This window comes from Canis aureus, chromosome 11 (assembly GCF_053574225.1).
Source record: "Canis aureus isolate CA01 chromosome 11, VMU_Caureus_v.1.0, whole genome shotgun sequence".
NCBI lineage: Eukaryota > Metazoa > Chordata > Mammalia > Carnivora > Canidae > Canis > Canis aureus.
This window is the reverse complement of record NC_135621.1, coordinates 2,630,157-2,654,438: the sequence shown is the minus strand read 5'-3', so window position 1 is coordinate 2,654,438 and position 24,282 is coordinate 2,630,157. Positions and strand designations below refer to the sequence as shown.

General features: G+C 53.6%; 1 protein-coding gene and 1 long non-coding RNA gene across 3 annotated transcripts; one reads left to right on the top strand and one right to left on the bottom strand.

The window, feature by feature from the left end:
• The first annotated feature begins 1,981 nt into the window (after positions 1 to 1,981).
• LOC144323207 (uncharacterized) lies at positions 1,982 to 5,128 on the top strand. Its single transcript, XR_013388670.1, has 2 exons — positions 1,982 to 3,320; positions 4,344 to 5,128. It is a non-coding gene; the product is annotated as an uncharacterized LOC144323207 (long non-coding RNA).
• A 3,525-nt stretch (positions 5,129 to 8,653) lies between these two features.
• Positions 8,654 to 23,983, bottom strand: ESYT1 (extended synaptotagmin 1). Of its 2 annotated transcripts, XM_077913341.1 has the most exons (31): positions 23,432 to 23,962; positions 21,973 to 22,014; positions 21,668 to 21,802; positions 21,468 to 21,541; positions 21,277 to 21,349; positions 21,030 to 21,119; positions 20,801 to 20,856; positions 20,264 to 20,387; positions 19,999 to 20,175; positions 19,797 to 19,879; positions 19,453 to 19,501; positions 19,241 to 19,327; positions 19,038 to 19,130; positions 18,736 to 18,807; positions 18,476 to 18,562; positions 15,122 to 15,271; positions 14,636 to 14,791; positions 14,341 to 14,517; positions 14,094 to 14,176; positions 13,919 to 13,967; positions 13,738 to 13,827; positions 13,538 to 13,633; positions 12,994 to 13,065; positions 12,817 to 12,903; positions 10,864 to 11,004; positions 10,535 to 10,683; positions 10,350 to 10,457; positions 10,122 to 10,253; positions 9,939 to 10,044; positions 9,711 to 9,760; positions 8,654 to 9,515 (listed from the first exon to the last, which is right to left on the bottom strand). In XM_077913341.1, exons 1-31 carry the CDS (start codon positions 23,807 to 23,809, stop codon positions 9,476 to 9,478), a joined length of 3,306 nt encoding a protein of 1,101 aa, XP_077769467.1. In that variant the 5' UTR covers positions 23,810 to 23,962; the 3' UTR covers positions 8,654 to 9,475. The 2 variants fall into 2 exon arrangements, with proteins under 2 accessions (XP_077769467.1, XP_077769468.1); XM_077913342.1 differs by lacking the exons at positions 8,654 to 9,515; positions 9,711 to 9,760; positions 9,939 to 10,044; positions 10,535 to 10,683 and having other exon boundaries at positions 23,432 to 23,983.
• Between the last annotated feature and the right edge of the window lie 299 nt (positions 23,984 to 24,282).

Genomic DNA, 24,282 nt, shown 5'->3' with positions numbered 1-24,282 from the left:
TGCCTAGGGCAGAGCCCAGCTCAGGGCTTAAGCTCAAGACCCGAGACAAAAAAAAAAAAAGACTCGAGCCAAGATCAAGAGTCAGACACCTTTGCTAGTTTCATTTTTTAATTTTTATTATTTGATAGAGCACACAAGCAGGGGTAAGTGGAAGAGGGAGAAAGAAGCAGGGAGCCCAATGTGGGGCTTGATCCCAGGACCCTGGGATCATGACCTGAGCCAAAGGCACACACTCAACCGACTGAGCTACCCAGATGCCCCTAGTTTCATTTTTTTAATGCTCTAAACTAGCGGTTCCCAGATTTAGCTGTTCTTCAGAATCTCCTGAGAACTTTGTAAACAGACAAACTTGCAGACTCTGCCCACAAAGATTCTGACTCTGGGTCTGTGTTAGGGCCTGGGAATCTTTTTTAAATATTTTTAGCTATGGAAGGGACAGAGAACAAACTAAGTTAATTACAGCTTTAAAAATATATATATTTTGGGATCCCTGGGTGGCGCAGTGGTTTAGCGCCTGCCTTTGGCCTAGGGCGCGATCCTGGAGACCCAGGATCGAATCCCACGTCGGGCTCCCGGTGCATGGAGCCTGCTTGTCCCTCTGCCTGTGTCTCTGCCTCTCTCTCTCACTGTGTGCCTATCATAAATAAATAATAATAAAAAAAATTTTTAATAAATAAAAAAATATATATTTTATTTTATTCATGAGAGACAGAGAGAGAGGCAGAGACATAGGCAGAGGAAGAAGCAGGCTCCAAGCAGGGAACCCGATGCAGAACTCGATTCCAGACCCCAGGATCATGCCCGGAGTTGAAGGCAGATGCTCAACCACTGAGCCACCCAGGCGACCCTAACTACAGCTTTAATAAAAGGAATGATCTTTTCAGAATGTGTATTTGATCATGTCATCTCCCTACCTAAAATCCTTCCATGTATTTTGGTAAAGACTAAATCTTTAGTTGGTTCACAAAACCCAGCAGTTTCAAACACTGCTTCCTTGTACCAGTTACACCTCTATACCAGCCATATCTACTAGCTCGCAGATCTTTAAAGATGTCCTGGTCCCTTTTCTCAGGTTATTGCTACTGTCTTTTAGATCTCTGCTCTCCCTCCCTTCCAACACGCACTTTCTAGGGCCAAGTAGGGTACGGTGCCTGGCATATACTGGGCAAATATCTGTAGAATGAATGGATATTTGGATAAAAGGGAAGAATCAAGGATAGACGCTGATACTAGTAAGTTGATGAGATAGATTGGGGATTCAGGAGATTGAGAGAGTTCCCAGGTATTCTTACCTTGCATTAGAATATGAGGTGATTGATTTGCTAAAAGAGGATATAGGAGGAGGTGGCTTGAGAAGGTAGTGAAGGTTTGAAACAGGTACTGTGGAAAGTGGGAGACAGCTTACTGGGGAGCCAATCAATACTCAATTGAGATGTACTGAGTGCCTACTCTGTGCTCCCTACGTGAATTTGCTGAGCAGCTTAAAGGGTGGTTGCAGTGGGAGCTCATGTAACGATGCCAGGTAGTGATTTCCTCCTTCCGACAGTATTCTGCTGCTTGGACGATGGAGCTAGAGCAAAGAGGCAGCTGGAATGGTAATGGATCTAGACAATGGAGTTTTGTGGAGTAGGGATGATGGATGAACATGAAAGTGAGGAAGTTGGGAGTCTGAGTAAAAGAGGGTTTGTGGTCTAGGCCAAATAGAGGAGTAAGTACAGAAGTGACCCATTAGGACGTGTGGCTGTGTCAGAGGATAGAGTGTGCAACCTGTGATCTTAGGGTCATGAGTTCAAGTCCCACATTGGGTGTAGAGCTTTCTTTAAAAAGGTGTAGAGCTAAAAAAAAAAAAAGTGTAGAGCTTTCTTCAAAAAGAAAGAAGAAAGAAGAAAGAAAGAAAGAAGAAAGAAAGAAAGAAAGAAAGAAAGAAAGAAAGAAAGAAAGAAGAAAGAAAAAGAAAGAAAGAAAGAAAAGTGACCTATTAGATTGAGAGAATATAAAAAGTCACTAACAGTCTTGGGTCTCAATGAGGTTGAGAAGTAAGATGCTTGGAGATCTCACAGCTGTTGAAGGAAATAGTGCATTTGAGATTAAAATTCCAAAGACTATAGAGGAAGACAGGAATAGGGTGTGAATGGTTGAAAGGGTAGAGACGTGAAGGTTATTGGATCTGAGGAGAATGTTCTTTAGGGCTTTTTCGATAGCAAGTAGCAAAAATCTGACTAAACCTGGGTAACCAATAAAGAGGATTTATTGGCTTATGTAACTGAAAAATCAAGAGGTAGGGTGGGTTTCAAGTTCATTTTGATCCAGAATTTCATGACATCACAAAAGGATTTTCTACTTTTCTGGCCACTGTCCTCCATTTGTTAGCTTCTTACTTGAATTCCCTCCTGGAGTCATATCTGGCTTGGCTGTGCAGGCATCACATCCTTATACCACAAGAGGAAAAGAGTGAGCTTTTCTTTTTTAATTTGGAAGTATTTATTTGTATTCTTTTTAAAGTAAGCTTTATACCCAACATGGGGCTTGAACTCATGACCCTGAGATCAGGAGTCTCCTGCTGTCCTGACAGAGCCACACACACCAGAGGGAGCCCTCCTTCACCATTGGAATCGGTTCCTGAACTTCACTCTGACTCGAGGGACTTAGAAAAATGCTGCCATCAAGCCTGGAATTCATCACCATGACTAGGGAAACAGCATGCCCTGTGTGGCAACGGCAGGGGTTTGCCCGCCCCCATGACAAGGAGGATGGCATTACCCTGCCCCACAGGCCAGTTGGGGTTTGTCTGCCTTTGGAGGTGGACTGGAGCCCATCCAAACGGGAAGGAGTAGAAGGACACTGGGGAGGAAACCTACGTTGTCCGCCACAAGGAGGAACTCTGATGGTGATTACCCAAGAGCCTGTGGCATACGTTGGAGACACGGGGTGACAGCAGTATTCAGGGGGCCGTGCCCTTCGATAAGTATGGAGTGGGTGTGTGGTTAGTGAATGACAGAGACGGTAGAGACGGTGTATCAACTCGAAAGGAGCTGAGATTTTATTTATTTATTTATTTATTTATTTATTTATTTATTTATTTATTTCTTCATGAGAGACACAGGCAGAGGGAGAAGCAGGCTCCCCACCGGGAGCCCGTCGCGGGACTCGATCCCAGGACCCCAGGATCACGCCGGGAGCCAAAGGCAGACACTCAACTGCTGAGCCACCCAGGTGTCCCAGGAGCTGAGATTTTTTATGAGAATAACAATGGGGAAGCAGCTTTGGGGTGCAAGGAGAATGTGGACCCCACCTCCCAGATGAGTGAGGTCTCTTGGCAGGTGAGCCAGGTTTCAGAGGAGGCCAGAGCGAGCTTTGTTTAAATAAAGGTAAAGACTTTTAGGGGATAGAGTGGGTAGGCAGTGTTAGGTAGACACAGGTTTGCAGAGATGACATAAGGCCCCTCAGCTGCACTCTTAGCTCCCCTTTATCCTCCGACCCTCTCTTATGTTCAGTTGTGTGTGTATATTCACTCTATTGCCTGAGCCTAGATTTTTAGCTCTTTCTGTTGAGGTATAATTGACATGTAACATGAGTTTTAGGTGCATAACATAATGATTCTCTATTTATATATATTGTGAGATAATCACACAGAAAAGAATTGTTTTCTTATGATGAAAACTTATAAGATCTCTCTTAGCAACTTTCAAATATGCAATACAATATTATTAACTCTAGTCACCATGTACACGTATATTACATCTCCAGGACTTAGTCATTTTATAACTGGAAGTTGGTTCCTTTTCACCCTTTTCACCCATTTCCCCACCCTCAGAGCTGGATCCCCCAAACAACGATTCTGTTCTCTGAATCTGTGAGCTCAGTGTTTTATTTTTTGTGTATTTTTACATTCAGGTGAGGTAATACGGTATTTGTCTTTTCTCTGTCTGACTTTCTTTTTTTAACAGGAAAGACCTCCAAATGCAGTGGTCTCTCCTTTTTTTTTTTAAGATTTTATTTATTTATTCATGAGAGACACAGAGAGAGAGAGGCAGAGGCACAGGCAGAGGGAGAAGCAGGCTCCATGCAGGGAGCTTGATGTGGGACTCGATCCCGGGTCTCCAGAATCACACCCTGGGCTGCAGGTGGCGCTAAACCGCTGTGCCACCGGGGCTACCCTGTCTGACTTATTTTATTTGGCATAATGCCCTGGAGGTCCATCCAAATTGTTGCAAATGGCAAGTTTTCCTTTTTTTTTTTTTTTTTTAATGCTGAATAATATTTCATTGTATGTATATGCCCCATGACCCTAATTTATAAAATATGTATTCCTTAATCATGTTAGCTTTTCCTCCTTATGTTAGTCACCTCAAGGCCCGAAAGAAGGCGGCTGCTGCTCCAGGCATCACATCCTTTCAACAGTGACCCAACCAAAAAGGAAGGAGGCAATGAGGGCTTTCTTCTGTTGACACTCCAGTCCCCAGCTGACTTCCTCTTACGTCTTATCCGGCACACTGCCACCAGGAATGCTCTGGGATTCTGTATGTAGGGAAGAGGGGAAGGTGGCTGTTGGGCAGACAGTGGTGTTGCCACACCCAGTGAACCACAGCACTTTGGGCCAGTAAAGCCACATTTCAAGAGTAGCATTTGTGGGACTGGCTCAGTCAGAAGAGTATGCAACTCTTGATCTTGGGGTTGTGAGTTTGAGCCCGCCATGGGGTGTAGAGATTACCTAAATAAAAGTGTTTTTAAAGGTCGTAGGTGGGGGCACCTGGGTGGCTCATTGGCTGAGCTTTTGGCTCAGGTTGTGATCCCGGGGTCCTGGGTTTGAGTCCTGCATTGGGCTCCCTACAGGGAGCCTGCTTCTCCCTCTGCCTATGTCTCTGCCTCTATCTCTGTCTCTCATGAATAAATAAATAAAATCTTAAAAAAAAACTGACATGATTCATAAATTGAAAGGCTTTTAAAAAAAATTTAACTTTGGGCCCCCTGGGTGGCTCAGCGGTTGAGCATCTGCCTTTGGCCCAGGGCATGATCCGGGGTCCTGGGATCGAGTCCCGCAGCTGGTTCTCCACAGAGAGCCTTCTTCTCCCTCCACCCGTGTCTCCCTCTCTGTCTCTCAAGAATAAATAAAATCTCTAAAAATTTTTTTGACTTGTATCTTTTCCTTTTTTTATTAAAAAAGTAACATTGACATAGAATATCGGTTGCAGGTATACAACATAATATTGTATACATCTCAAAACGACAAACAGGGGCAGCCTGGGTGGCTCAGTGGTTTAGCGCCGCCTTCGGCTCAGGGCCTGATCCTGGAGACCTGGAATTGAGTCCCACGTCGGGTTCCCTGCATGGAACCTGCTTCTCCCTCTGCCTGTGTCTCGGCCTCTCTCTCTCTGTGTCTCTCATGAATAAATAAATAATATTTTTAAAAATCAAAATGACAAACAGTACGTCTAGTTTACACTTAACATCCATCATCTTACATAGTTACCAAAAAAAATTTTTCCTGGTGATGAGAACTTTAAGATCTGTTGTCTTAGCAACTTTCAAATATACAGTAAAGTATTATTCACAATAGTCATCATGCTGTACATTGCATCCGGAACTTATTTTATAGCTGGATGTTTTTTTTTTAAGATTTTATTTATTCATGAGACACAGAGAGAGACCAAGACACAGGCAGACAGAGAAGCAGGCTCCTCTCGGGAGCCTGATGTGGGGCTCAATCCCAGGACCCTGGGGTCACGCCTTGAGCCCAAGGCAGACACTCTCAATCCCTGAGCTTCTCAGGTGTCCCATTTGGCTGGAAGTTTGTATCTTTTGACCCCCTTTACCCATTTTTCCCATCTCCCCAACGCCCACCTCTGGAGTCACTGACAGTGTTCTCTGTATCTATGAGTTTTTAGTCATTATTAGTTTCCACATATAAGTGCGATCCTACAGTATTTGTCTTTGACTTGTTTCACTTAGCATAATGCCCTCAAGGTTCCTTCATGTTGTTGCACATGGTAAGATTTCCTTCTTTTTATGGTTGAATATTCCTGTGTGTGTGTGTGTGTGTGTGTGTGTGTGTGCAGGCACACATGCAAACCCTCACATTTCTTTATCTGTTCATTTTTCAGGGGTCACCTAGGTTGTTTCCATGTCTTGACTATTGTAAATAATGCTGCAGTGGATATGGGGGTGCAGGTATCTTTTTGAGACAGTGATTTCCTTTAGCTATAAACCAGAAGTGGAATTGTTGGATCACATGGCAGTCCTGCTTTTAATTTTTTGAGGACCATCCATGCTGTTTTCCGTAGTGCTTGCATCAGTCTATAACCCACCAGCAGTGTACAAGGGTTCCTTTTCCCAGCAACACATGTCATTTCTTGTCTTTGTGATGATAGCCATTCTAAAAGGCTTCGAGTGATATCTGATTGTGGCTTTAATTTGCATTTCCCTGATGATTCATGATGGTGAGCATCTTTTCCGGTACTTGTTAGCCATCTGTATGTCGTCTTTGGGGAAAAGTCTATTCAGATCTGCCCTTTTTAATTTGGAGATATAAACTAATTAATTAATATATTTCTGCTATTGTGTGAGTTCTTTATAGGTTTCAAATATTAAACTCTTATCAGATACATGATTTGCAAACATTTTCTGCCGCTCAGTAGTTTGCCTTTTTGTTTTGTTGGTTTCCTGTGCTAATGCAGGAGCTTTTTAGTTTGATGTAGATGAATATTTTTGCTTTTGTTGCCTTTGCTTTTGGGTGTCACATTAGAAAACATCATTGCCAAGACCTACATCAAATTGCTTATCACATCTTTTCTAATTTTCAGGTTTCAGGTCTTATATCCAAGTGTTTAACCCATTTTGAGTTACTGTTTGTGAATGGTGTAAAGCAATGGTCCAGTCTCATTCTTTTGCATGTGGTTGTCTAGTTTTCCAGTACCATTTATTAGAGAAACTGTCCTTTCCCCATCGTATAGAATACTTGGCTCGTTTGTCAAGATACAGATTTGCCAGATACAGATATCCCCTGCTTTATGAAAGTTCCTGTTAGGCCATTTTGCTTTTAAGAAAGACCTCCGTTAGGACCTATCTTCACTCATGAAAAGAAATCTAAAGGGGATTTTTGCTTTTATGAAATAGGGTGAAAAGCAAAAAACGACATTCAGCTTTTGTTTTGCAGTGAGCCCTCAGAGGCCGTGAGCACCCCACACTGGGAGAGCCGCCCACCAAGTTTCCCTGGGGATTACATGTCGCATCAAAGTGCCCTAGCTTTGAACTAGGAGTGTCCAGGCAGTATTTCAATTTGATTTTTTATTTATTTTTAAAAATATTTTATTTATTCATGAGAAACAGAGAGGGGAGACAGAGGCAGAGACAGAGGCAGAGGGAGAAGCAGGCTCCATGCAGGGAGCCCGACGTGGGACTCGATCCCAGGACTCCAGGATCACGCCCTGGGCCACAGGCAGCGCTAAACCGCTGAGCCACCCGGGCTGCCTTCAATTGATTTTCTGCGTCTGTTTGCAAGAGGTGTCCCAAAGCATCAGAGAAGCCTCAGAGATTATTTTGGGGGTCTGGGAATTCTCAAAAACTCCTCCATGTAAGCTAAGGGGAATCAATTTTTCACTTTGTATCAATCATTTTGGCTTACGCAAGGTTTCACAGGAACACTGCTTCCAAATATGGGGGGAAACGTGTACCGCGCAGGTTTGTTTCCGGGCTCTGCTCTGTTGATCTAGAGGTTTCCATGCCGATACCACACTGTTTTGATTAGAATATACTTTGAGGGGCAGCCCCGGTGGCGCAGCAGTTGGTGCTGCCTGCAGCCCACGGCGTGATCCTGGGGACCCTGGATCGAGTCCCACGTCGGGCTCCCTGCATGGAGCCTGCTTCTCCCTCTGCCTGTGTCTCTGCCTCTGTCTCTCACTCTGTGTCTCTCATGAGTAAATAAAACAAAATCTTTAAAAAAAAAAAAAAAAAGAATATACTTTGAAATCAAGGAGTGTGATGTGATGCCTCTAGGGTTGGGGACTTCTGTGGTTCCATACAAATTTTAGGATTGTCCATTTCTGTGAAAGATGCCATTGGATTTTTTTTCTGTCACCTAGATTAACCCGTTTACTATAGGCTAGCAAGGCTTCAAATGGTGAAGCTTCTGCTGGTCCTTCAGTCTCCTGATGGCGGACTTTACCGTGACTGCACAAGTGGTGCCACAGGCCCAGGCTCCACGGCTACAGGCTCCACGCAGGAGCCCGTATTTACCCACAGTTCCCACCTTCTTGGGGCGTCTAGCCGTCACCACAAACTAGGTCCGAGCCCAGAGAGGAGAGCTCTTGGACTTTTGGACAGTATGGATATTTGCACAGTACTTCAGTCCCTGAGCATGGAATGTCTTTTATCTGCATCTTCAGTTCCTTTCCCCAATGTCATGTAGTTCTCTGTGTATGGGTCTTTTACCTCCTTGGTTAAATTTATTTCTAGGTATTCTCTTTGAAGCAACAGTAAATGAGATTGGTTTATCTAATAGCTATCGGTGTATGTTCATTCTGTGTGCTACAACCTTCCTGATTTTTTAGTTTAACAGTTTTTTGGTGGTGTCTTTAAGATTTCCTCTGTGTAATTTGTCCTCTGCAAAAGGTCACAGTAGGCTGGGTTCCCCGTCCTTAAGGAAAAGAGCCACAGCTGGTTTGAGTACAACGTTTAATATAAGGTACAGTGGCTTGGCAGAGCTGGTGCAAAACCAAGAGATCCCGCTCTAGTCTGTGAGTTAACAGCGTAGGCACCTGAACAAAAAATTGGCCCTGCTGGCCCATCGTCCAAGGCCCTCTGCACAGCACCAGCCAGAGGCCCCAAGGCTGATAGAAATTCTATCTGTAAGTCTTCAAGTTGCGGCTACTGTGTTCTAGTCCCCAGAGTCAATCAGAGGCTGGCCCTAGTCATCACAGCAGGTGTAATCTTAGGACAGACTTGAGACGTGGGGACTGGACACAGGGCCTGGTTCCTATCCATTTCCTACATGCAGCAGTCCAGGAGGCTCTCGGCCTGAGTGGCCATTGGCCTGCCTGCCTTCCCAGCCGGCTGTTTGCCCTCCCTGACTGCTCATAGTAGGGGAAGAGGTGACATCCGACTAAAGAGAAAAGGTCTTTCCAAAAGCAGTATTTGGCATAAGCTAATGCCACTGCTAGTGCTGCCAGTGGCCAGGCACAAGTACAGAAGGCCCTGAGGAGTTGGGGCGGAGGGAGAGGAGCGTGCAGGCAGAGCGGAAACAAGCCCGCTCGCGTGTCCGCCCCGGGAGCCCGGAGGGTAAAGGCCATGCAATAAAGGGTAACGTGTGGTCCTTCTCTTTGGTCAGGCAAGGCCCTGGCAAGGGCCTGGGGGGGGAGGGGGCGGAGGGCCGAGGGCACGGGCTCTGCCCTCGGGCCCAGCATTAGGGTCATCATGTTGAGGTGGTGATGCAGCGAGGGGCAAGGCAAGGAGACAGCAGTCGGGCTGCTAATCTGTGATCCTAGGAGCTGCCCTTGTCCTTGTCATCCATGAGGTCATACCTGTGGGAACAAGCAGAGAAGAGCTCGGGTAGAAAGGGGACTTGTGTCCCCTTGTAAGTGAAACATGACCCGAGGGCTCTTGGACTTCAGAGAACCAAGGGCTCGCACCTCAGAATGCATTCCTTTCTCCCTTCCCCAGGATCGGGATCTCTCTTGCCTAAATATCCAGGCCCACCCCCAGCCTGCCGCACTCACCATTGGGCCGTTCCCTGGGAAAGGTCTATCTCGGCAAGGTCCAGCTGCACCTGCACGGGAGGACAGGGGGCAAGCTGTTATGTCAGCATCTCCAGTCTCCCAACATCACATGCTCCTGCTACGAACCAGTCAGAAGGGAGCGGGTCACGTGGGGAGCTCTCCCCTGCCGTGCCCCCTCCGCAGGCCCCTGACGGACTACCTTTGCCTTGCTCATCCTCATCCCCTTACCTTTCCCAGCAGCTCGCGCTCTCGTGACATGAAGGAGGCGTTAGACTTCACAGACACATCCAGCTTTCGCCGCTGCGCCTCATCCAGGGGCAGTTCCCACTCGAATCTGGGGGGCACCGGGTGTTAGGGCCAGGGGTTCCTCCCCGGCTGCCTTCTCTCCCACCTCAATGCCCAACCGCTGACCGTTCGTTGAATTCAGGACTTAGGGTCTTCTTCTTTTGGGAGGTCTTCCTCTTGGTGGCCCGGTTCTTGTCTGGCAGCAGCAACAGGGACACGTAGGGGTCGGGGGCGTCCCGTCCATTTTGTCGAAGGGCCCTGCAACAGGGAGGGTGGGGGGAAGGAGGCAGCTGGGACGGGAGGAAGGGGGGGCAAGAAGGAGGTGGGGAGGTGGGGGTGAATGGGGGGGCTCACCGGCAGCCGTGGACGATGCTGACCAGCCGCCGCTCCTCAGCGTGGTACCACACGGTCAGCTGCACCTGGCCCACCTGGCCCGGGGGCCCGGCCGGGGCGTCCTGGGGCCTGGGGACACAGGGGTGCTGGGAGCCTCTCGCCCAGGGGCCCGCAGCCCGCCCCTCAGCCCCCGCCCAGCCCCTCACCTGTCCGCGTGTGGCAGGCGCTGCCGCAGCTGCGGCGCCGAGGAGGGGCCGTGTGTGAGCCCCCCCCAGAGCTCGGGCTCCTCGTTCAGGGATGAGGAGCTAGGGCTGAGGCTGGGAGCCCCCCGTTCTGAGTGCTGGGCCACCAGGACCTGGGGGCAGGGGGCCGTGAGCAGGCACAGTGGGCCTCAGCGACCTCGGCCCAAGCGTGGCCCTGCTCCCTGGCCTCTCACCCCCGAGTGCCCACCCCACGGGCACCCACCCCTGGGCACTCACCCCCTGGATGCTCACCCCCGGGCGCCCAGCCCTGGGCACCCACCCCGGGCGCTCACCCGCAGCTGCGCTCTCAGCAGCACCTGCCCCTGCCCGTTGTTCAGCGCGAACCACTGGTCCAGGCACAGCTGCTCGGCCGCCAGGAGCTCCGGGAGGGGCAGGGACAGGGAGCCCAGCGCGCCGCCGCCCTCGCCCCGGACCTGCGGGGGGGGGGGGGGGGGCAGCCTGCGTGAGCGCCCGGTCCGCAGCCCGCTGCGGCGCCGTCCTCCTCCCCCCCCCCACCCGCGGCGCCCCCACCGGAGCTCGGGCAAAGCCGACCCGGGCCCGGAGTGCCTGCGCTGGGGGAGGAGGCCGGGGGAGGCCGGGGAAGGCCGGGGCAGGCGGGGGCAGGCGGGCCGGGACAGGGGTGGAGGCCGGGGCAGGCGGGGGAGGCCGGGGGAGGCGGGGCAGGCGGGCCGGGGCAGGCGGGGGAGGCCGGGGCAGGCCGGGGGGGAGGCCGGGGCAGGCGGGGGAGGCCGGGGGAGGCGGGGCAGGCGGGCCGGGACAGGGGTGGAGGCCGGGGGAGGCCGGGGCAGGCGGGGCAGGCGGGAGGCCGGAGAGGCGGCCTCCACCCGCGCGAGGCGGGGCTGCTGAGCGTGAAGCCCGCGGAGCCCGCGCCGCGTCCAGGCCCGCGTCCAGGCAAGACTCGCGGAGGCGCCGCTCAGTACCCGCCGCCCCCGCCCGCCCCCGCCCCCGCCCGAGCGCGTGCTGCCGACAGTTACTTCAGCTTAACTTCTCCTGGTTTCCGTTCGTTCGTTCGTGTCATTCTCTATCGTTTTACCAACTTTGGAAAGCACTGGACTCCCCCCGGTTGCAGAGGAAGCGCGCCCCAGATGACGTCCGGCACCCCACCCCCTCCCCCGCTCCCAGCCGTCCAGTTTGTTCACACTTGAATCCACTGAAATCCAGCTGCTTCCCGGCTGCAGCATCAATAATCGTGACCTCGAAGAGTCCGTGGTGCTCAGAGATCTCATTTTGTTTCTTGGTAACATCTGGCCACTTCCTATCTTTTCAAACACTCCCCGCTGGCTTCTGTACCCCCTTCTTTCCTGGTGGACGCCCCACTGCCCTGGTGACACCTCAGGCCCCTTGAGGGCTCTTCTCCCTCCATCTGCGCTTTCAGTGCTTCGGGGCTCACGTGTCCCCCGTGGCCTTGCCACGGTGCAGGCCCTAGGAATGGCCCTTCACACCCACCACTACAGCTGCTATGTGATGCTTGCTCAGGGCTGGCTAACGGGAGAGGAAGATAGCGGGCCACAGACCCACCTCCTAGAAGGCCGTTTCCCCTTGGATGGTCTCCGAAGCCTCAAACGTAAAAACTCCTGCTTTGGGCATCCCCCGTGTTGGCAACGGCACCTTTCTCTGTCCAGCCCCCCCCACAATGCTACAAGCCCCGGAGTTCGCGTCTAGGCTGTTCTGCTGTTCTCCTCCTCCCATGTCCAAATAACCCCACTAAGTAGCCTGTTGGCTGACCTCCCTTCCAGCACCTTCTCCCTTCAGTCTGTTCTTCGTCCTGCCGTCAGCATGACTTTTGTAGAGTGCAGATCTGGGTATGTCACCCCTCACTCCTCCGAATGTTTCCCTCCGCCTTCAGGATAAATCCACATTCTTCGCGTAGTAGTCAAGAGCCCTGGTGACCTCACGCCTGTCTGCCCCCGTGGCCTGTACTTTGCTTCTTTCTCCTCATTCTCTTCCCAGCCTTGAGCCTTCCTCCTCTTCCTGGTCAGCGCCTGCTTACCCTTAAGCTCAGGGTTGTCTACGGCTGGCACTCGCAGCCTCCTCGTCGCAGCCTCCACCACAGTGCCCTTTACCTCAAGCAGTCGCCAGTCTGGAAGCTTTCCCTGGTTCTTTTTCTCCCAAAAGAGAGTGTGAGCTCCATAAAGATAAAAACTGGCTCTGCTCTCTCTGACCCTGTGCCTGGTTCAGGGCCTGGCCCACGGTGGCAAAATGGTCACGGGAGGAACTTCCAGTACCTGCAACTCCAGGCTCTCAGCATGTGGTCTCTTGACGAGAAAGGAGGCACTCTCCTCCCAGACGGGGGCCGAAGTGTGAGAAAGAGTCTGGGGGAGGGCAGGGGTGGTGGTCAGGCCTTGGAATGCTCTCCGTTGCCTCCAACCCCTCCCAGGCAGCCCTGGGGCATTCCCGAGTACCTTTGTCTTATGGGAAGCGTCCCCCACGGTGAGAGTGGCGTAAGGGCTGGGAGGCTTGGTTCCCTTCCGGAGCTAGAGACAGAATGTTGTGTCGCTTATTAAATAGGCTCTAGGGGATCCCTGGGTGGCTCAGCGGTTTGGCACCTGCCTTTGGCTCAGGGCGTGATCCTGGAGACCTGGGATTCAGTCCCATGTTGGGCTCCCTGCATGGAGCCTGCTTGTCCCTCTGCCTGTGTCTCTGCCCCTCTCTCTCTCTCTCTCTCTCTGACTCTCATGAATAAATAAATAAAATCTTTAAAAAAAAAAAATAGGCTCTGGAATTTAGACCTGGGTCGGCAGCTCCCTGCTCCCCCGCCAGCAGGCAGGGCCCAGTGTCACTGCCACCGCCACCCTCGTGGCCGTGAAAGGCCACTTCTTCCCGCCCCAGCACCACCACGGCCCTGGGAAGGGGAACCCGGAATTCACTATTCCAAATACACCCGCAGCATCGCAGCATCAGAGCCTGAGGCGGCTGGGGAGGCCAGGAGGGGGCGGCGGGGCTCACCGGCAGGTCCTCCGCACGCTCCACATACACAGTCAGCAGGGCCGCGGCCAGCTCGGTGCTCTTCTGCGTCTGGATCAGACTGTTCACCTGCAGCACCTGCGGGAGGACACGCGGCCTTGGGGGGCTGGAGGACACGCGGGGCGCACATGCCCTCGAGTGGGCAAGGGTCCTCCGTGATCCCTCTGGAGCCCCCCACCTACCTCCTCTAGCTCAGCAGCAGAGGCCTGGGGGGTCAGACGCTCCAGACGCAGGTGCAGGCGGCCAGATGGCACATCTTCCAGGGTCAGCCACTGTGGGCGTGGGTGTGGGCAGGCTTAGACTTGGGGGTGTGGGGACAGAGGGGCTAGGAGGACGAGCCGCGGGTTCTAAGTCCTTGCTCACCTCGTCAAGGAAGCCGGTGTTCAGGACCGCGGTGAGACCCACTTTACACCTGGAGAGGAGAAAAACCAAAACCTGAGGCCCGCGGTCGGAGCTGAGTCTCTGCCTCCCCAGAGCCAGACTTCTGTGGCCTCCCGACGCCCAACCGGCCTTCCCCTCTGGACTTCTGTCCTCTCACCTGCCCAGAAAGTCATCCTTGTCCAGGTCCTTGTCAAAAACCTCAAGGTCTAGCTCTTGGCCTGGAATTGATGTGACAATTACCTAGCAGGATAAAATAGCAGAGGCAGATTTTTTCTTTTTCTTCTTCAAATAACTGGGAATGTCCCCCCTCAATCACCTGAACCCCAGAGGGCTTTTGGACCATTCTCAGAGCTAGAGGAAAGAAGGAGGAGGACTCCGAGGAGTCCTAGCCATTCAATTCTGACCTCAAACACCTCGTTCCAGCGGGGATTGAGATCTTCCCGAACAACACGGCTCCGGAAGCTTTGTCCTGCCAGCTTTAGTTTGACATAGGGGTCTGACTTGCCTTTCACCAATCCCCCCAAGAAACGGTCTTTGGCAATCAGGTCCTGGGCCTCTAATACATGGATCCGAAGCACATTCTGCAAAAGGGACAGATAGGGGCACCAGATGGCAGTCAGAGAGAAACCTGCCAAAACCAGCCCTGGAACAGGCTTTGCAACACTTAGACCCTCGCCAGTGCTTTCCAGATAGACTCACCTCAGTCCCAAAGTGACTATCAGGAGTAGTGCGATAAGGCCGAGGCGGGGCATCCACGCTGCTGCCTGTCTGGGGGTTCTCACTGTCTGGGTCCCAAGCACCAGGACTTCCAGGCACAGTGGGAAAGTGCACTCCTGATGAATCCAAGTACAAGATCTGGGAAGGGTGGTGTAATTGTGCAATCAGAGAAGTGCAGCTAGACACCCGCAAGCAAGGGCCGTGGGGGTTGGAGGCGGCGCAGAGGCTCTGATGGGGAAAACAGGTCCCTGCCTTGGCTGGGCTAATCTCTAGAGGGTTCCCCCAACACTCATCCTACTCATACACCACTTCTTCCCCGGTTTGGGCAACAAACATTTTTTGTGTGGCTGCTGGGTGCTTCCACATATACTAGCTCATTGGATCTTAGAGGATTTCCTCCTCTTTAGTCTTAATAGCAAGGAATCCACGAGGCCCCTCCAACCCTCAGTGCGTGCTCCGTCTCCATACCCTCATAACCAATTTCATGTAGAGCCTGGAGTTGGGGCCAGAGCTGCTGAGCTGGAACCACTGGTCCAAGGTGAGTTCAGGGGCAGTCAGCAGGCGAGCCAGAGGCACAGTCAGTGCCCCTAAAGTCAGGGCCCTGGAGTCATCCTTCACCTAGAGCCCAGGAAGAGGGGATGTAGGGAAGAGCAAAGGAAAAAGGAGGGGCGCCCAGGTGGCTCAGTTAAGCATCTGCCTTCAGGTGGAATCCTCGGATCCCAGCCATTGGGCTCCCTACTTGGTAGGGAGTCTGCTTTGCTCTCTGTCCCTCCCCCTCCTCATTCTCTCTCTCAAAATCTTAAAAAAAAAAAAGTAGGGAAAAGGAGAAATACTGGGGAAATCGTAACATGGCTCCAGTTTCACTTTTGCTCCACCAACCACACAACTTTTGCTCCACTCCAGCCAGGTTTTCTTATGCCTATTCCGTGGTCCTTTCTGCCTTTGCTTATCCTGTTCCCATTAAGTTCTCATTCTCCTCCCCTCAGACTATTTTTTTAATTTTTAAATTCTTTTTATATTATTATTTTTTTAAGATTTTATTTATTCATGAGACGGGGCCGGGGGAGGGGAGGCGCAGAGACATAGGCAAAGGGAGAAGCAGGCTCCATGCAGAGAGCCCGACATGGGACTCAATCCCAGGTCCCAGGATAAGGACCTGGGCTGAAGGTGGCGCTAAACCGCTGGGCCATCCGGGCTGCCCTAAATTTTTATTATTTTTAAAAATTCCCCTCTCTGGGGATCCCTGGGTGGCTCAGCGGTTTGGCACCTGCCTTTGGCCCAGGGTGCGATCCTGGAGTCCCAAAATCGAGTCCCGCATTGGGCTCCCTGCATGGAGCCTGCTTCTCCCTCTGCCTGTGTCTCTGCCTCTCTATCATAAATAAATAAATCTTTAAAAAAAATAAAAAATAAAATAAAATTCCCCTCTACTTAAATCTTATTTATCTTTTAAAGCCCATCCTTCACAAAATCTCTAGTTACTCAAGCCTCTGCAGCTTTTTTTTTTTTCGGCCTCCGTACTTTTTTTTTTTTTTTTAAAGATTTTATTTATTCATGAGAGACAGAGAGAGAGAGAGAGAGAGAGAGAGGCAGAGACACAGGCAGAGGGAGAAGCAGGCTCCACGCAGGGAGCCCAATACGGGACTCGATCCCAGGTCTCCAGGATCACACCCTGAGCCAAAGTCAGGCACCAAACCACTAAGCCACCCAGGGATCCCCTGGCCTCCGTATTTTTCTTTGGCGAGCCTTAGCACTACCCTATGGACATTTTATTCCCATTAGTTAGTTCATCATCTTTAGATGGCTTTATACATGTGTCCAGTCTATGAAACTAGCCAGTAAGCTTCATGAAGGCGGATACTATTCCATGCTTTTTCTGTGACCTTTAAGCTTCTAGGTGTCTGCAGGGCTTCTCCTCTGGCATGTTTAATTGTGATGTTTATTTACTTTTTTTTTAAAGATTTATTTATTTATTTATTTATTTATTCATTCATTCATTCATTCATTCATACATACATACATACATACATACATACATACATACATACAGGCAGAGGGAGAAGCAGGCTCCATATAGGAAGCCTGACGTGGGACTCGATCCCGGGTCTCCAGGATCACACCCCTGGCTGCAGGCGGCGCTAAACAGCTGCACCACCGGGGCTGCCCTAATTGTGATGATTAAAAGACATCCTTGGGGATCCCTGGGTGGCTTAGCAGCTTGGTGCCTGCCTTTGGCCCAGGGCGTGATCCCGGGGTCCCGGGATCGAGTCCCATGTCTCTCTCTCTCTCTCTGTGTCTCTCATGAATGAATAAATAAAATCTTAAAAAAAAAAAAAAAAAGACATCCTTGCAGTTTAAGATGACACTTCTAAAATAAAATTCTCTCCTGATCACAACTTGAGCCCTGCCACTTGATGGGAGAATCAGCAGAACCTGTAGGATCTTTTTTTTTTTTTTTTTTTTTTTTAATTTATTTATGATAGTCACACAGAGAGAGAGAGAGAGGCAGAGACACAGGCAGAGGGAGAAGCAGGCTCCATGCACAGGAGCCCGACGCGGGACTCGATCCCGGGTCTCCAGAATCACGCCCTGGGCCAAAGGCAGGCGCCAAACCGCTGCGCCACCCAGGGATCCCTGTAGGATCTTATTTGGGATCGACATTCTCTATTAGAATTTGTTCCTACATTTATTTATTTATTTATTTATATTTTATTTTTAAAATTATTATTATTATTTTTAAAGATTTTATTTATTCATTCACGAGAGACACACACACACAGAGAGGCAGAGACACAGGCAGAGGGAGAAGCAGGCTCCACGCAGGGAGCCTGACGCGGGACTTGATCCCAGGACCCCAGGATCATGCCCTAGGCCAAAGGCAGGCGCTAAACTGCTGAGCAACCCAGGCGTCCCTTGTTCCTACTTTAAAATTTTCTTTTTTGTTTCAGTGGAAAGAAGAGAGGGCACTCAGTTTCATTTTGTTTTTAATTAATTAATTTTAAGATTTTATTTTTAAGCAATCTCTATACCCAAGGTGGGCTTGAACTCACTACACAAGATCAAGGGTCTCGTGCTTATGGACTGAGTTAGGCAGGTGCCCCAAGGATGCTCAGTTTTAAATGTTGAAACCTTTTTTTTTTTTTTTTTTAATCTTATTTAGTTGAGAGAGAATGAGCAGCGGGGAGGGGCAGAGAGGAGAGAGAGAAGCAGATTCCCCACTGAGCAGGAAGCCCAATGCAGGGCTCGATCCCAGGACTTGAAGATCATGAGCTAAGCCAAAGGCAGAGAGGTCCAACCGATTGAGCCACCCGGTGCCCTCAAATAAATGAAATCTTAAGAAAAAAGTTGATTACATAATCTCCGCTCCGAACATAGGGCTCGAACTCACATCCCAAGATCAAGAGTCACATGCTCTTCTGACTGAACCAGCCAGGCGCCGCTATAAAGAATGATTCTAGGGACACCTTGGTGGCTCAGTCCGTTGAGCCACCAACTCGGTTTTGGCTCGGGGCGTGATCTCAGGGTCTTGAGGTAAAGCCCTAGAGTCGAGCTCTGCACTCAGCAGGGAGTCTGCCTGAGATTCTCTCTCCCTCTGCCCCTCCTCTCATTCACACACACACACACACACACACACACACACACACATATACACAGCCTCTAAAATAAAAAAATAAATTTTACAAGGAAATACGATTCTAGAGAGATGACTGGGGAAGATGGGGAGAGTCTAGGTAGATGGACTGGAATATGATCAAAGAGGGACATGGTACGACCTGGGAAGGCAAACGGAACACCCAGGAGGGGCTCAGTGAGTTTTTATCTCACCTGCACATCGAGCTCCTGGCTTCGAGGGTCTTGTAGGAAGAACCGGAAAGCCTCCTCCCACACCGGGGAGTTGGTGCAGTAGACCGCCTGTGCAGGAGGGGAGAAGGGTATGCGCTGCGGCACCATTCCTGTTTCTTCAGAAAGACTTTGCTTTCACAGGCCGCCTAAAGGGGAAACTTCATCCCAAGAACAGTCCTCCCCAGCCAGATGTGCATGCACGTGCGCGCACACACCTCCCACCATGACACCCCGGCCCTCACCTTGCTCTCCTGGGTCATATCCTGAATTGACAGCTGTACCACGGGGTTGGGCTCCCTGTTCCCCTTCTTCAGCTGTGGGGGCAGAATTGAGAAGTCACCATCTTGGGTGTTTTTGGTTTTGTCCCAGTGAAGGAAGGTGGGCTCTCATCAGGATCTTTTCCCTGAGGTGGCTCTGATCCCCTCCTGGGACCCCTGGCATTCCATGCTGCTGCTTCTGAAGCCACGTGGGGAGGGACAAGAGAGGACGTGGGGATGCTGCGTCCAGAGCTTCCTGTTCAGCCGCCCTCAGGAGCCACACTCACGGGAAGATCTTGGGCCCGGTCCAGATAGACAACTAGGATGGCAGCTGATGGGGGCTCTGGTCGGGAGGACATGCCGCGATTCCACTGCAGAACCTGGAGGGCGGGCGGGGGTGGGGGGCGGTTGTCACACCCTCGCCCCTAGTCCTACACTCGCAGCCACCTCTTTCCCCCCTGTTACCTTCCCACCTTCCCATGTCCCTTACCTGCTCCAGTTTTTCTGCATGTGGCAAAAGCGACAGCCATTCTAGCCTGAGGTGGACTTGGCCTAGCCCACCTTGTAGAGGAAACCACTGGAGGGAGAGCAGAAAGTGAAGGGTGAGGGATCAGACATTCGCACAACCTCTTCCCCCAACGTAGCGATGACTGTCAGCCCAATGGGTGAGACTACCCCCCCCTTCCTCTTCTGTCAACTTACCTCATCCAGGACTCCAGCCTGTAGTACCTTCCCTACATCCAGCTTCATCCTGGAGGGGGCGGGGAGGAGTGGCAGTGAGCAGAGGAAAAGGAGAGTGTTGTCATTAGTAGCGTGTCATTGGCCCTCCACTCCCCCGCCTAGAAATAAAAGGCAATTCTCAGACTCCCTTCTTCTGTTCAGCAGATATTTGCGTGCGTGTGTACACGCGTGTGCGTGATGGCGGCGAGGGTGGGGAGGTTGGGAAGGAAAGTAATATACAATTCCCAGGCCTGCAAAAGGATTAGGATTACCTCTGTGACCCTGGTAGCACCGAGGCTTTAGAATCCTAACAGGCCGAGGCTCACCTGCCCAGAAAGTCATCTTTGTCTGGATCCTTGTCAAACACCTCCACCTCAATCTCCTGGCCTGGGACCTCGTGTACCATCACCTGAAGGACACACGGGAGAAGGGGCTCAGGGGCTACATTGTGAGGGTCCCTCAGCACCTTCCCACACAGCCTCCCAGGGCCTCCCTATTTGACACGGCCCCACTCCTCAGGTCTCCCACCTCGTAAGTCTCCCCCCACTGGGGATTGAGGTCCTCATCGATAACTCGACTGCAGAATGCCTGGGTGCCCACTCGCACGAGTGCATAGGGGTCTGACTTGCCCTCAATCAGGCCCTTCACGTATTTGTCTTTGGAGCCCAGACCTCGGGCAGCCAGCAAGTGAATCCGAACAATGCCCTGTGCAAAGCAATCCGATCATGAGAACCGAAGGAGCGGGCACAAGGTCCCCGAGAGAAGGATCTATCTGATGGGGGAGAGGCCGTACCCTGGGAAGAGGGGAACGCAGCTGGGCTGCATCACGAAGGTCAGGCACTAGTGGCACCAGTAACCGGTTGGGCAACACAAGGAAGGCAGCGATGGAATCCATGATCATGGTGTCAGAGAGGGAGCTGATGGGGGAACAGAAAGGAAGGTGTGTGTCCCCAACGTCCAGAAGCCCCCCACCCCCAGCTCTGTTGCCCACAACCAACAGAGCCATAAAGCTAGAGGAACATCCTTTCTTGAAGAGCTTTTTTGGCTGCTCTCCTACCCTCACTCCCCACCTACTGCTCTGAACCTTTGCTGCCACCCCAGCTCGCCTTTTGCTTCTACCCCTATGGAGCGGAGCAGCCTGCAACCCTCTTTGCTCCCCACCCAAATGTGTGCTCCCCGACAGGACGAAAATCACAGGGGGGTTTGTCATCTCTCCAGCTAGGATGATCAAGACTCCCAGAGGGTGCTGGCTACATCTCTTACTGTTTTGTATCCCAAAAACCCACAACCAAGGGCTGGAATACTTAGGGGCTCCATAAATCCTTGACACCTGAGTCCTGGGATATCCAGCAGGTTGGTCATCCCTGTCCAGTTGATATCTAGGGTCTGGAAGGAAGAGGCAAGGGGAATCAGGACAGGGCACACGGTGGCATGGTCACACCCATCCAACAGTTGCCAGATCCCTCAGCCTCTCCTCCCCCAAGCCCCAGAGCTGGCCACCCTGTTCCTCCCAGTCCTCTATTTTCCCCTTCCCCATGCCCCTCAGTGTCTTCCCCTACCGGGCGTCGGATGAAGAACATCGACACAGCCCCCACGATGGGAAGGTCTCCGATGAGTGGCTCGAGAATCACCCGCAAGACACCATGTAGCTGGGAAGAGAAGAGCAAAGCCTTTCTCCACAAAAGGCCTTCTTTCCATCCCGAACTGCCCCAGCCTTGGTTTTTCCAATTTCCCACTTCCCCATATCCGACGAAATTTAGGGCAAAACAAGGCTCCCTATTATGGGGGCCCCTGACATTTGCCCACCTGCATGCCTTTGACTCCTGCTTTGCAGAAATATTTCTTCACTTCCACATCAATCTGCACGTCACCTACGTAGCTGGGGGTTGACGGGAAGAGAACAGAGAGGGTTGGTACTAGGCTGAGGCGGGGAGGGGGTGAGGCAGGCAGAGTGACCAGGATGGCGAAGGGGGAGCTGCGACAGTGAGTGGGATTACCTGATGCTCAAATCCAACAGGATCTGCTCTTTGCTCTGGCCAGCATGAACCTTGACTCCTACGATGCGCAGCGGCTGCGGAGACAGGACTTCTCAAGAGAGAGAAGAGGGAAAGGGAGGAGTAGCTGAGCCCCTTTCCGGCTGGCCAGCCCCCCCGTCCCGCCTCCTCCCTCCCGCTACTTTCCTTCCTACCACACACACCTTCTCACCCAGTTCCACTCGTGTAAATGTGAATGTTTGCAGGTGGGGGTTAGAGCCTCGAACAGCGGGGGCCACAGTTTCAGCCAGAAGCTTCTCCATGTACTGGCCCAGGAAGGGCCAGACCTGGGCCACAATCTGGAAGGAGAGGGAACCTGTCACAGGAGAGCCTGATCTTCTCCCTAAAGACAAGCTCCTTAGAATCCTCCCCACAGAGAGCACAGGGGCTACCCCTGGGGTGCGCAGCGTCTGGCTGGAGATATGAACCCCATTCCCTGCTTATGAAACATAAAAGAACCAACCCTCACCTTATTTAGCCACTCGGCCTTTTCCACGTCTGGAAAGCTGACCTAGAGGTGAGGAAGGGAGAGAGGGATGAGCACCCGCCACCCGTGGTTTCCTACTGAGATGCTGGAGGCGCCCACAGAGGAAAGGAAACAAGGTGTGACAGGACCTTGGCACGCTCAGGGGCTGGAGGGGAAGGGCTGGGATGCCCTGAGCAGTCCCTCCTCCAGGGTTTCGGGGTGCCGAGGTGTGATGGGGGTACCCACACGGTGTGGGCCCCACAGAGTCGTTCTGTGGACAGCCGGGGATGTGGGGATGTGGGCCGGGGACAGCTCCGGGGCGCACAGGGGGAGGGCGGGCGGGCACATTCTTGCTGGACAGGGAGGGCCTGACCAATCAGAGTTTAAGGAGGAAATCCTGGGGTGGCGAGATCTCGGTTCCGTTTTGCCCCCTTCCCGCCTCGCTACCTACTGGGGCCTCTTCTAAGCCCAGAAGTCAGAGGAAAGCGGCTCCTTGAGTTAGGGAGGGAGACGAGCTACCGGGCCTCAGCCGGGTCGTCGTCGTCTTTTTTTCTTTGGATCAGTGTGACTCCTTTTATGGGAAAGGACACCTGTGCTCCACACTGGGGAGGAGGAGCGGTGCTTCAGGGACAAGGCTGCTTCCCGCGGCGAGGCGTGGGGGCCGCGGGGCTGCAGTGCCCTGGGACGATCGCGCCCCCCCTCCCGCCTCGGCCCGCGCGGCGAGGCCCCGCCCGCCCGCTGTGGGCTCGGATTCCGCTCTCGGGCCGCAGACCCGCACCCCTGCCGGGAGGGCGGCGGCCGGCGGGCCGGGAGACGGGCGGCGCTGGGGGTGCGCAGTCGGGAAGAGGGTGGGGCCGGCCGGGCGGCCGAGCGTGGGCCGCGGGCGCCCTCCCCTCCCTCCCCCCGCAGCGGGAGCCCTCCCCCGCCGCAGCTGCGCCCTCCCCTGCCCTCCCCCCGCCCCCCCGCGCTGTGGCCCAACCGCCAGAGGCTGCAAGGCCAGGGCCAGGGCCAGGGGCGGGGCGGGGGCCGCGGCTCCCCCGGCAGTGCTCCCGCGGCTGGGTCCCGGCGGGTACCCCGGGGGAAGAGCGGGAAGAGGAGGAACCTCAGGGCCTTAAACCGCAAACGATGATAATACAGAAAAAAGTCTGCAGGAGGACGGGAGAGAGGAGGGAGCCCTCGGAGCCCCACGCGCCGTCCGGGAGCAGCGGGGAGCGCTCGGGCGGCTTGGCTGGGGGGGGCGCCCCGGCCGAGCCCGGCTCCCCAGGGGTTCCCACCGCCTGTCCTGGCGCCGAGGAAGAAGCACGGATGCGGTGGACAGACCGGGATCCGGGCGCGCGGCAAGGGGGGTCTGCTCGGTCCCCGGAGAAGGCGGCCGGCGGGGCGGGGGGTGCTCCCGTGCTGCCAGGGTGGGGAGCGGACCTCGGGCCTGGAGGGAGACCCCGGCAGCGGGGCGCTCGCTCACCCAAGCAGGTAGCTCTCGGTGGCTCAGGTAAAGCGTCTGCGCCGTGAGCCGCTCCTCGTCGTCCAGCAGCTGCCGCGCCGCTCGGAGGCTCCGTTCTTTCCCATCGCGGACGCGGCGCCAGCCCAGGTAGAGCGCGAGGCCGAAGAGCACGAAACCCACGCTGAGTCCCACCGCCCCCGCCAGGTACACCGGCACCAGCACCAGGAGCCGCCGCCCGAACGAAGTCAGCAGCGCCAGCGCCTCCGCCGCCGCGCCTGGGCCCGCAGGCTGGTTCCCAGAAGTCCGGTCCCGCTGCGTGTGAGCGCCGGGGGGCCGGGCCGGGGGGTCCGAGGGAGCAGAGGCTCGCTCCACGAGGCTGGCGCCGGGAGAGCGCTCCATGCTGCACCCGCCCCACCCCGACACTGGCTAGAGGTCGCTCGGTCTGGCGGCCCGCGGCCCCCTGCAAGCGCACCCCCGCGCCGGGGGAGGGGACCGTAGGCCACGCCCCCACGACCTGCCGACTCGGGGTGGCCCGCGCCGCACGCGGGCCGAGGCGGAGTCAGGAGGCCGAAGCCCGGGCCCCCCTCTTCCGCCGCGAGTCCGCGGGGCGCGGGAGAGGCAGGACCTCCGCCGCCCCGCCGCGGAGCCGAGGTGGGCGGTCCCGGGCGGTGCGAAGGGAGGAAGGAGGCTGGGGGGCGGCCTCTGATTGGCCGGGAGGCGGAGGGGCGTGGCCCACCCTGTGGAGGGGCGGGGCGGGGCGGGCGCTCCCCCACGTGGGGTGGGCGTGCCTGCGCTGCGACGTCGGGCGCGTCCTGCGGCTCCGGAGGGACCCGAGGCTGCGGAGTTGGGGCGCTGTGAGCGACCGGGAGGTG